The sequence below is a fragment of the Anneissia japonica genome, unplaced genomic scaffold, assembly GCF_011630105.1.
Source record: "Anneissia japonica isolate Jap-2015-1 unplaced genomic scaffold, ASM1163010v1 scaffold685_len2926416_cov193, whole genome shotgun sequence".
Taxonomy (NCBI): Eukaryota; Metazoa; Echinodermata; class Crinoidea; order Comatulida; family Comatulidae; genus Anneissia; species Anneissia japonica.
Window position 1 is genome coordinate 461,937 of NW_022692922.1, and position 13,168 is coordinate 475,104.

Consider the following 13,168-nt stretch of genomic DNA (forward strand, 5'->3'; position numbering starts at 1 on the left):
GGCTAGGCCTAGCCTTACCTCGATTTAGGTTCTGTTATCACACATAAAAACGGCCGACATGATATTTTCCGTTGCTAGCTAGTATTGACACTTGTGAAATATAATATTTCATAGGAATTATTTCAAATTTGTTAAAAAACTGAATCTGACTGAGATTTTGACACTTAAACAAACATATCTCAGCCTAACCGAACGACCGCATTGTGCGAGATGCGAAGTACAAAAACTAATCTCATTAGAGAGGGCGCGCTTTATTGACTGTATACAGAGCCATAGATAGAAAGAGTTGCGACATTGAGAATTTAGAAGCCATTTTGTGTCATACGCGATGCGCGTTATGTGTCTAACGTGATATGCTTTCCTGTGTATAATACTGTATACAGTAATACAGTTAACGGCCTCCTGTATAGTTTAATTTCATTTAATCTTTTTAGCAGTCGAGTTTCATGTAACTATTTATAGATTTTTTTTTAATGATTTCACTACTTCATATCCAATTTCATATTATAAAATAATACTGTAATAATTTACTATTTTTAAGCAGTTCTTTAATCCTCGCCGATAGACCGAGAGAGCCCCTCGATGGCAAGCAATCTTTAATTAGGCAATCCTTAAGTAGCTCCTATTATTTTTGCAAATAAATGATATGTGACGACCAGCAAAAATTAATTAAATTGTAATTTAAATCCGTCTAGGGTATATAGATTGTTGCTCTTTAAATTTGAATATGAGCGAGCCCTATACAAATCTTATGTTATTAATTTGATTATTATTATTTATAAATATTAAAATAGTAAAGGTCAGTTGGCCGCAATATATAAACTGTGCTTTGCTGTAAATGTTATAAATTGTAAGTGTTAAATGATATACAGGATCTGTGATATATTCAACTTGTGTAATTATCGTAAATTTTGTATTAAAAGTCTCGCCTCTATTTTAATATTGTATTATGGCTGTACAGTATGTTACTTTTATGAACACACTGCAAGAGCGTGTCCGCTGTTTTAAAAGCGTCGTTTCCAAAATAAAGTTATAATAATTATATAATAGTATGCAATAGAAACAGCAAATCATTTTAAAGATTATTAAACATCACCTTTATTTTCATTGTCATTCGTACTTATACAGGCTGTACAAAGATTTGAAATTAAGAACCATTTTCTAATATTGTTTAGCGAACAACCTTTAAAGATCGTAAGAAAAGGTCGGGAAAAAATAATTTTTTTTCTTATTTAGCTTAAATATTTTCCGAACGCATCTAGGCGAATGAGAAAATAAAATAAAATTTTAATGATGAACGTACACAGTGTAATAATGCAACTGATAAATGATATATGATAAATAAATAAATATATATATATATATATATATATATAATATATAACTATTAAAAACATATTTAATATAAAACTATTAAAAACAATTAAAACCAAAGAAAAGATTACCATTAAATAAAATAGGTCGGGACTTCATTGATTAAAATGTGACGAATTAACGATAATTGAAAACAATTCTAATTTTAATTTCAATCATTTACGCGAGCACGGAATTTACGCGAGCACGCACGCGCGCAAATATTCGATTATATATGAATTCTTATACGCTGTCCATACTAAGTGATGTTATAATTGTAAACCCAATTAAGTGTGTGAAATTAATATGCAATGTACGTAACACATATACTTTGCATGTGTTCATCGGGAAGATTATGAAACAAAATGGACGGTGTGTACCACGTGACTTTCGTAAACCAAGGAGCGGAATGTCGCAACTCTTTATATATATGGCTCTGACTGTATAAAGCATACATAAAATCGAGAGTATTCCAGTGGATGCGATCTACAACCTCTGAATTTGCCTAGTAACGATGAATTCGTCGAGAAAATGGTAATATTTTATGAAAAATAGTCTGTATTTCTCTTTTTTTTTTTATTCTTTTGCGTAAAACTAAAATTCATGCCAATATTTTTCCATGATTTATAATAATTGAAGTAATGCAAATGCATATTTTCTAAAAAAAGTCAGTTTTTAGTGAAATTTTGCCGGGAATTGGGCTTTAACGCTCTAACATACTGTACCATATTCATTTATATTTACGCTTTGCACTGATTCATTAAAGACGATTTTTGCTATAATACTGACCTACCTACACCAGACCTACTCGTTAGTTTGTGTATAGAGCTGTCTGTAAGTATCTCCTTATTCAATGAAGGGTTATTATTTTAAGTATGCTGTGTTTTTTTGTCAATACATGTATTTTAATCACTTTAGCCATAATGGCACACTTGTCTTTCACAAGAACAATGATACTGTGCACACAGTCATTATTAATTTACCCAAATAAGGTAATCCAGGCCTCCCAGCTTTAAAGCCCAGCTCTGGAGGAAAAAAGTGTATTGATGTACTGTACATCTATTTTTCTACCATAAGGGATGTTTGACGAATTCGGAACCGGTTAATGCGATACAGATTTTTGAATATTTAAAAACTGGTGGAAATGTAGAAAAGGGGGTGGTTACGCCTCACTTTTTCTGGACTTCAATGTGATGGAAATTAAGAATATCCAATCAGAGTAAAATAATATAATAATAATAAGTTATTGGATCTTCTCTTATAAAACAAAGGCACACGTTACGTTAGACAAAACGGTGCGTCTATAAATCACAAAAAACTTAAATGATATACAGGTATACAGGCAAACATATCTTAAATCAAAAAAGTAAGATAAAATAAGTTAAGATCGGAAGTTTAAAAAAAAAATATAATATTCTAATAATCAAACAAAATTCCACGTTTTTTCATCAGGTAATCGTAACATTGGAATGGTAAAACAGTGCAGTTAATTGAAATTTAGATAAAACGTTAATTAAAAAAAGTAAAACAACAGTAAAATTATTATTATTAATTGTTTAAAAATATTTTTTAAAACAGTAAAATAGCTCCTAAAAAATTAGAATTCTCCTTGGATGATTTAAAAGGTTTTACATTAACTAGAGACTGTCAACTGTTACTGGTGGTATTTAACATAATATGTTCGTGCTGACCAGGCTCCCTTTATGTAATTCTTACAGACGTTTTCAAATAATTATAATTTCAAATTTATCTTTCATAAAATGGTGCGAATAATACGGTAACCTATATTGCCGAGCATTAACGAAAGCTTTGAATTAATGCTTCCTGATATAAAAATTCCCAAATATCATCCCTATTTCCATTCATAAACATATTTTCATGTTCCTCAGGCCTTACTCGTAAAACAAGAGCAGAAAAACAAAAAACTCAGTAAAAGCTTATACAACATGTTAAAAGTAAGGTTACTTTTAATGATATTCAAACGGAGGTATTTGAGGTTACTGATGGTGTAAAGCAAGGATGCAATTTATCTCCCATTTTTTATTTTTTTTTATTTAGGCATTTACGTTAATGTCACGCATATTGGCTGTCTGGTTTGGGCAGACGACGTTGTCCTATTGGCTGACGACATTATTATATAAAGAAGATACAGCTCATTATTTACTATTACCCAAATATGCAAATAACGCTTGAGTGTGCACAACATTTGAAAAATGTCACTTCAAAACTATCTTTCTATTTAACTTCCTCTTTATACTTATGTCATAGGCCGATTGTATCTTTTTATGCATTTTACTGACATGTATAGGAAATGAAGTATTTGATTTGATTTGAACAAATTAAAGTTATGATGAAATTAAGCATAGCCAAATTTTTGTTAAACAATTCGGTGTCATTGAAAACAAACCGATGGGTCAACGTTCTGGTTAGCGGCAGAAAAACAAAGGCAACCAATAACAGAGAAATTAATGAGTTTTATTGTGTTGTGAGACATAAATGGATATACACTTCCAATTACAATAAATGCACAATCACATGTTCATATTTACAAAGCATCGATAATTTTTGTTAATGGAATTTTACGATTGTGTCTTATTAAACCCTCTGCCTAGACGGCAGCTTTACGTTTAATTTTATCAAGGGGTAAGTAATTTAGCTTCGGCTGTGTGCCTCCGTATTTATTTCAACCCTAACAGATAGTACAATCAACGTGTAACAGTGCAAATCAGTTGAATTTCCGAGTCCAATAAACATAGTTTCAACAAGGAAAAATGAAAGCTGCACTGAATTTCAATATTTCTGCGTTTACAATTTTGGTCTAAAAATATTCTTCAGTTTTCAAAAATATATAATACTATCATATCATATAGAATAAAATAAAATATTTAATATTAAATCCTTTCTACAGTTTCAAAATAAATAGGACATATTATTACAGAAACAAGGACTATACTCTACAACGATCACTCTATCAATTGTAATCGGTTTATGATGAAAACCTTCTGCAGCATTCCAACACGATTAGTTATTGTTATACTTCATCAACATTCAAAACCAAAATCTCATTCATGTCGGTGTTTTAAAATAATCATTCCTTTTTAGACAATACATCTTCACTTGATATATTTTAGCTCTAATCACTGTAACTTCCACTATCTTTACTTCCTAAAGTTTTTTTTCCATTGATGACCTGTCAGCAGATTTCAAGCCTGTTCGCTTTTTATTGACATGAGCTTAAAATGTGTTTTTATGTCATATGTTTTCTGACATTTGATGACAACACACATTATTACAATCAAAATGATTATTATCTGTATGGTTACTGTACAATCGCCTTGATCATGGCTGTCCGAGTTTTAGGTAACGCTACCACAGTTGCTGGATACTAATTAATCATGATTTGGTGGTCAGTTTGCTTAGATGACAAATGTCAGTTTTTTTAATTCTTACGAATCTAGAGAAGGTGCGAGTCTAGTCTAATTTCGTCTATGAGAATGTTTCATTTCGGTTTAGTACAGGGATAGATATTATTATTTTCATTTATTACTATAAAAGTATAACAATTATTAAAATAAGTGAGATTATTAAAACATTCAAAGTTCTTAAAAAAATTAAGATTTAAAAGAGACATTTAAAAGAGACATTTAAAACAAAGTAAAGCACTGGGATGGCACAAATTAACAACAGACAAAAATCAGAACCTCGAAAAGCACGACCCAACCAAAGGACATAATTGATACAAGCAAACAAGGGAAGAGAGTAAAGAAAAAAGACACATGGGAGGATTCGTCAATTTCCCACCCCTCCCCCTTCTCCCCTTCCCCTCTGCCTCTCCCTTTTCATCTCTTTATAGCTTTTCTTGTTGAAGACCTTGATTGATTATTTATTGTTATTAAGAATCCTGACCATAAATGGTACAGGGCTGGAGTAGAACCTCTCTGTTTTTACACTTGAATTTCTTGTATGCATAACTAGTGTGTTTTGACATATTGTGAATATTATGAGATTTTGGAAACGAGGAAATTAAAACGATCAGATTTAGATGATTTGATAGCAAAGCGGTTAAAAAGAGAATCTCTGCCGGTAGACAGCCTCTCAAGACTCAGGACTGATAGGGCCGAGTCATATGAAACATAATCACTTTGGAGTATGCATCAGCATACTCTAATCTGAATTCTCTCAATCATTTTGGAAAATTTTACATTAAGGCCATGATGCCATAATGGTGCAGTATATTCTAACACTGGACGGACATAGCTCTTGTAAATTTCAACTAGTTCGTCCCGATTAAAACCCTGCACGTTTTAGTGATCTGATCAGAGAATAACTTGTTTACGATTAGCTTTACTACATATGGATTAGGTATTGCTATCCCATTTGAGATCTTCGTCAAACAAAACACCCAGTAACATTACACTGTTGATCACAGGGAGGATTTGACCCATAATTTGAAGATCCAACTCTGGTAATTGTTTGCGACCAAAATAAAACCTAATGGTAGAGTTCAATTTGAAGTTAGATTCATCGGACCATTGCTGCAAAGCATCAAGGGCGTTTCGCTTGACTATCATATTTTGCAAAGTTCGTAGTACTCTCTCCTCCTGTCGAATATTGTTATGCAAATTGCATGCTACTTTTTCTGCGGAGGAATAACCGATGCGTCGGATACCGTTTTGCGTAGCGACATCGGCTCAGTAGTATATAATTCTTCCGCGATAAAGCCAGAAGTTTTAGTTGGATTTGAAACGGTTGAAACCGATACTGACGTACGTAACCGTGGCTTAGTTAGTCCAGGTCAAGCTAGCTTAAAGCCTCAGTGACAAGCAGGTTAGACTTTAGAGTAGAATGGTGCGCCATTCTGGAGTGAATTTCTATCCTAATTAAATCCATTATTGATGATCTTGAATTTGTATATTGATGATCTGGAATCCATACATTGATCATGCATTCATTATTGATGCTTTTTATATCATATATAATGATCTTGACTATCGAATCCATAGTGATGATCTTGGATACATATATATTGCCGCTCGTGGATGTGTAAATTGATGATCTTTGATAATCTTCCTAGATGTAAAGACCAGCTAGAATCCAAAATGTTAATTTATGGTTGTTGCATCGGATATGATTTATGTTGCATGTTAGCAAGAGTAACGGAAACTAGGGACGTTAAGTTGTGGTTGAGGGTACACATTAGCCGGATTTGAGTGCGATTGAAACCAGAAACATTGATTTATGTTGGATGCACCTTAGCCAGAGTAACTTGCGTTTGGAACAAGTTAGCTGGAGTAAGTGCAATCACAGATCCTATGTTGTACGGTCAAAATGGCCCCAGTAAAAATGGCCCCAAATGACAGGTAGGTAAAAATGGCCCCCAATAATAAAATTCTGTATTAAAACTGATTTTTTTAAAATCATTATATGCATTTTTTAAAAAGAATCTACCCATCAAAATTAAATAGCCATTTATATTTTACCTTTTGCAGGAATTACTTATTCAAAAAAAAAAAAAATAAAAAAAATAAGCCATGAATAACACTTTTTTTTTCATTTAAATGTAAAAAAATAGCAACAATTTAATCAATAAATCAACATAAATCATGCATTTATTAATACTAAAATAATTTATTTGTGGCCAGGGGAAGGGGTATCACAATTTTCCAGAAATTCAATCAGGGTATTGCTAAACCCCGCAAAAATGGGTTGATATTTTAAGAAAAAGAGAATAATAAAAATTATTTTAATTTTCAAATATGCATATGGTTTCTGTTGATTTATTAATTCAATTTTAGCTACAGGGTATTTTACAGAATTTAAATTTTTTTTTTTATTGAATTTTATAATGTGGGACCATATTTTATTTATTGATTCGCAGTACTTGCTATTTTACAGTATTTAAATATTTGAAGATTAAAAAAAGTCGTTTCTATTACTGAATTTTTTCATTGGGGCCATTTTTACCAAGCCCATTTTTAAAAGTAATTAAAAGACAATAGAAGTCGGGAAGCTCATTTCCCGCCTTCTAGGAATCAAAATTTTCCTGCGGGAGAACCCACGGACCCCCTTTTTTGGGATTTATCGACTCATGGAAAAAAAAATTCGTATGTAACTACTAAATTTTTTTTTATGTATGTATCACATAGGCCTAAGGCCTATCTACTGTAATAACAATCGGAAAAATTTACCTGACCGTTTTCAAGAGGGGAAGAACCTAAATTGAAGTCGCTAAAAGATACTTCAGAAGTCGGGAAAGCTTATTTCCCACCATTTAAAAATCAACATTTTCCCGGGAAGAACCTGAACCTCTCTTTTCTCTTTGGGTTCATTGATTCATTATAATAATTTTCAAGAGGGGAAAACCTTGAATTTTGAAGAACTTAATTAAAAGACACAGGTCTCAAAAGTCGGGAAAACTAATTTCCGCCTTCTAGGAATCAAAATTTTCCCGGGGGAGAACCCCCAGACCCCCCTTTCTTTTTGGGATTTATCGATTCATGGAAAAAAAATCGTATGCAACTACTCATATTTTTTTTTTATTTTTTATGTATGTGTACACACATAAGGCCTGAAAAAGCAATGGGAAAAAATTACCTGACCGTTTTCAAGAGGGCAAACCCTTGAATTTAAAGAACTTAAAAGTAATTAAGACACCTCAGAAGTCGGAAAAGCTCATTTCCCGCCATCTAGCTTATCAATTCATTGAAAAAAGAATACGTAGGCCTACGCAACTACTTATTTTTTTTTTATGTATGTTTACACACATATCAGGCCTATTTACTGTAATAAGAATGAGAAAGTTTACCTGACCGTTTTCAAGAGGGGGAAAACCTTGAATTTTGAAGAACAAACATTAGACACCTAGCTCAAAAGTCGAGAAAAGTCACCCGTCATCTAGAAATCAACATTTTCCCGGGGGAGGACCCCGGACCCCGTAGATTTGATTCCAGATCTGCATGATTCATATTCCCATTCATCTTATAAGTGGGTCTCTCCCCCCCCCCCACTTTGAAAAACGTTCCACTGGCCCTGATATACAGTAGGCGTAGCCTAGTTGGGCATGAGAGAAGTGTTGGTCTTGAATCAGGTGGATGCATGTAAGGCTTATCTGAACTACTGACATTCAAAAGAACATGAAACATTAATCAATTGCCCTGACGCGTGTTTACGTAAATTCAGGGTAGGCCTATTGATTGGTGGAGCTGGCTTGACCCTATCTATCTTAATGCACTATCCAAATCGACCAGGATTCGAGAGATAGAGGATAGGTATGCTAGGTATGCTAACAACACCTGAGCCTAGGTCCCTAGGTCTAAGCCTATCTCTGATCGACATCATAGGCTAGGCTAGGCTGCGCCTAGGCCTGGGCCAGAGCCTAGGCCTGTCTGTGCCTATAAATTATAGGCCTAGGCTAGGCCTGTGTAGGGATAGCCGGTATGACTAGGCCGAGGTTATATCATGGCTTGTGTCCAGGTGTATCTTTATTTTTACCTGATCGACTTCTAGAACATGCCATTTATTGCGCAGATGTTTTGTGCCATAAAACTACTATATCCAGTATAATGCAATGGGTACTCCGAAGAGGTACGGGAACATGCTTGTCACCCATTTTGTTGACAACGTGAGAAGTACTGGGCGGTGACGTAATGAAGCTGCGAAACATAGACTGGTACTTTTACGGCCAGACTCGATAATTTTTAGACCAAAGCATTGTAGTACAGAATAGATGTGATTAATTGCTGTCTCTTATACACATCTAGATGTGTATAAGGGATGATAAACTAATCATTTTTTTATGGGGCCTAATGCAATGGGTACTCCGAAGAGGTACGGGAACATGCTTGTCACCCATTTTGTTGACAACGTGAGAAGTACTGGGCGGTGACGTAATGAAGCTGCGAAACATAGACTGGTACTTTTACGGCCAGACTCGATAATTTTTAGACCAAAGCATTGTAGTACAGAATAGATGTGATTAATTGTATTTACGTGACGTAAGCAACTTGCGAAACATGGCAAAACAGGTACTGATTTTCGGTGGTGTTTGGCTGTTTTTTTTTCGTTGTTATCCAATATCCAGCCTTAAAAAGTAGCGGAATGTGTTCGTGACATAGAAGCCCCAGTGTATGAAATATGACCACATAATTCCTGCCAGCGGTTTCAGAGGAGATGGGGGAAGTTACGCGGTGGCGAATATAATTAAATACAGTATAGAAATGTTAACTTGTTATTAAATGAGAAAATCGAGGAGAAACCATAATCCCAGAACGATGACCGGTCCGCAACAACCGGTCCTATTCTGTCTTAAGGCACATGAAGTACCATTATTGATTGTGAAGAGTATTTCGTCACCACAGTACCGTCTTTGGTAAATATTCAGTAAATACGCAGTAAATTGGGGCCGAGTTGACTTGGGCCGAGTTGACATGGGGCCGAGTTGACTTGGGGCCGAGTTGACTTGAATTCGATTTGGTTTGGCTTTTCCTGAGGCTTGAATGTGCTGTACCCTCGTAATATAGTGACGGATCCAAAAGTATTGACATGGGGAAGAAGGTTATGTGAGATGACTGTTAACTAATTAAATATATTATGGCAAATTTCAGTTTGAGTGATGATGGTGATGAGATGATGAGTATGAGTATTAGAGTAGGGCTACGCTTATCGATGCACAAAAATAATAACAGCAAAATATTAATCACTAATTGATGTTAAGACACAGATTTATTAAAATAATACCGGTAATTCTGAAAATTGATATGTTAAAATCGTAAGAAAATGAATAAAATAATAATAAATAAATAAATAAATGTTTTTCATTGATCGTTCCGAGAAAACTATTGCATTATGAAAGATCCTAAAGCATTAGGGAGATCAACAGCATACAGGCGCTGTATAATGAAAGTATTAAAATGTCAAGTCTTAAGTCAAAACAACATTTACTTATAAAAAAAATTGACACTGGATTAACTAAAGGAAAGAAAATTCACAAATACTTTTATTTTGTTCCTAATTCCTTCTTACATGCACAACTACATATTTAATTAGATTGATGGTAGACCCAATAAGTATCCTAAAAACAGATTGCCGTCATCAGTGGCTACGCTGGCAAACTGCTGTTTAAGATGTCCAAATACATACACAATTTCCCTTCAACTCGCTTCCACACAACCACATACCTGCAGAGAAACAAACAGTAAGAAATGCAGATAGTGACATGAATCATTATAATGATATACTGGTACCTATCTAGATATATCTATACATCTCTCTCTATATATAGAAAGATATATACACAGTTCAATATTATAGGCCTATCACGACGTAAGAAATATACTGTACACATATGATGTAAAGCTCATTATAGAAAAGGCTTCCTTACTTTCCAGCATCCTTATCAGTACCATCATCACATATTAGTCGGTAGTGACCACGCTCAAACGCAAAATCTCCACCAGATGGCCCGACTTCGTCAGTTTCCAAAGACAGGTCAGGTGAGCCACTCTTCCACATGCCTTCTAGCATTTTTTCAGCATCTGTATAATATACAATAGGGCGATATACAAAGATTAGATACAGACACAGCACTATAGTATAAAAATAGGCTCCCAGCGGGAGCGTGTGTCTATTTGTTGTTTTTTTTTTGTTTTTTTGCATCTTATGTTTTTCAAGATTCAAGATTAATTTTCGTCATACAGAGTACATACAGGCCTATACGAGATTTGTTTCTTTAAGTTGATAGCAAACAGTAGAAATCGAAAACATCACTATAATGTCGGTGGTCTAGAGGTATGATGCCAGGCTAGTGATCTGGTGATCGTGGGTTCGAGTTCCACCCGAGAACAACTTGCGATTTTTTCGCAGTTGTTTTCAAACGTATTCGGTACATTTCCACGTCAGGTAGGGCAAAAATTACACCTATACATGTTTCTCCTGACGCAAATCCAGTTATTGTCTATCATTCCATCACGACAATAACAATTACTATCAACACTGCAGTACCCGCTGCTTACTTGGACTCGAATTCAACCCTGGCCATCAGGCGCAAGCTCGGTGGTCTAGAGGTATGATGCCAGGCTTGTGATCTGGAGATCGTAGGTTCGAGTCCCACCCGAGAACAACTTGCGATTTTTTTTTTCGCAGTTGTTTTCAAATGTTCTGAGTATTCGGTACATTTCCACGTCAGGTAGGGCAAAAATTACACCTATATCACTATAATAATAATATACAAGACAACAATTAATTAACTTGTATTTTTCTTAATTTTTCCCCGAATTTTATTTTTACTGTTAAGCGCATTGAGGCTTTAGCATAATGCGCTATATAAGCCAAAATTATTATTATTATTATTATTATTATTATTATTATTATTATTATTATTATTATTATTATTATTATTACACTAAAAACACTTTAAAAATGAGTAACTTTGGGAGTTACCACGTTATGTCGTTGATCACGAAGAGTACTACCATGTTTTAGAGGGCGTCTTTCAAATGACGGTAAAAGGCGTTTGTGGCGAACGTGTGCTGCGTCTCTATAACGCGTGTTTGAGTTTCGAACGCAATTTTGTTCGAGTTCCGAACGCTATTCGATTGTCAATAACGTTCCCCCTACCTCGTGGTAGTAGTACCCATCATGCCTAAACCGGATTTACCATTTTCCGCCATCTTTAATTGCTACATCATGACCATATCGTGACATAGAGTCAATCGAACGCAATTTTGTTAGAGTTCCGAACGCTACTGTATTTGATTGCCAATAGAGCGCCCCTACCTCGTGGTAGTAGTACCCATCATGCCTAAACCGGATGCGATTTTTCCCCGTACGAAACATTTACATGAAACTCCACTCGGGCCGTCTCGGATTGACTCGACTCGAGTTCGTTTAGAGCAGGCACTTCAAAATGTCGTGACGCTGAAGAATACTGTATTGTTCTTTGTTTAGCTACGGTAGGCCTATTAAATCTTAACGATTTATGTGATGTACGTCTGTTACCAACTGTGAGCTTTTTGTATGTTTGTTATCAAAATGTAATTACTACCTACAACAACAACAGCTAGTACCACCACCAGTAGTATAGATACTATCAATTAAGGTTAGAGCAAAAGAGGCTAACCTAGGCCTAATTACAGGCTGAGTTATTTCCTACCTAGGCCCCTCCCTAGACTATGCCCCTAGCTAATCTAGGGTCCAGGGCCTGACACAATAGTCACGCTTCACGTGACATTGACTGAAATTTCGGAAAAAAAATTGAAACAAATTTGAAACATGAAATTAAAGTGGGACAGAGCATAAGGTAAATATTATTAAATAATTAAATTAAATATATCATTCCGGCATTTATGAACTTGGCCTTAACCTTGTAATGTAATTAATGTTAAAAAATAATAATAATAGATGTGAAGTTCACGATATTGTTTATAATTTTAGATAATTAAGTTGAGCGCCCTCAGTTTTTAAATTGTAGCGTTTCCCGCTGGCGATTTTTTTTTCCGTACGAAACATTTGCATGAAACTTCACTCGGACCATCTCGGATTGACTCGAGTGAGTACGATACGAGGAACAAGAGCAGACACTTCGCAATGTCGTGACGCTCGAGTTTTACTATTATTGCTCTTTCTATGTTTACCTACAGTAGGCCTATGAAATTTCACGGACGTATGTGATGTACGTCACTGTGTAACTAACTGTGACCTTCTTGGATGTTATTAAATGTTAGTATATTATCTACAACAACAACAGCTAGTACCTCCTGTTATACTACAGTGTAGAGGTACAGTTATACCAAAGGCTAGAGAGAAAGAGGATAAAATA

The 13,168-nt window shown here is 34.7% G+C and overlaps 1 protein-coding gene across 1 annotated transcript in view; it reads right to left on the reverse strand.

The window, feature by feature from the left end:
- Positions 1 to 10,055: 10,055 nt before the first annotated feature.
- Positions 10,056 to 13,168, reverse strand: part of LOC117100495 — a 13,181-nt gene continuing 10,068 nt past the window's right edge. The window contains exons 3-4 of the mRNA XM_033240208.1: positions 10,733 to 10,886; positions 10,056 to 10,529 (exon numbers count right to left, since the gene is read on the reverse strand). Coding sequence (XP_033096099.1) covers positions 10,451 to 10,529; positions 10,733 to 10,886 — 233 coding nt within the window. The 3' untranslated portion in view covers positions 10,056 to 10,450. The remainder of the gene's footprint in view (positions 10,530 to 10,732; positions 10,887 to 13,168) is intronic.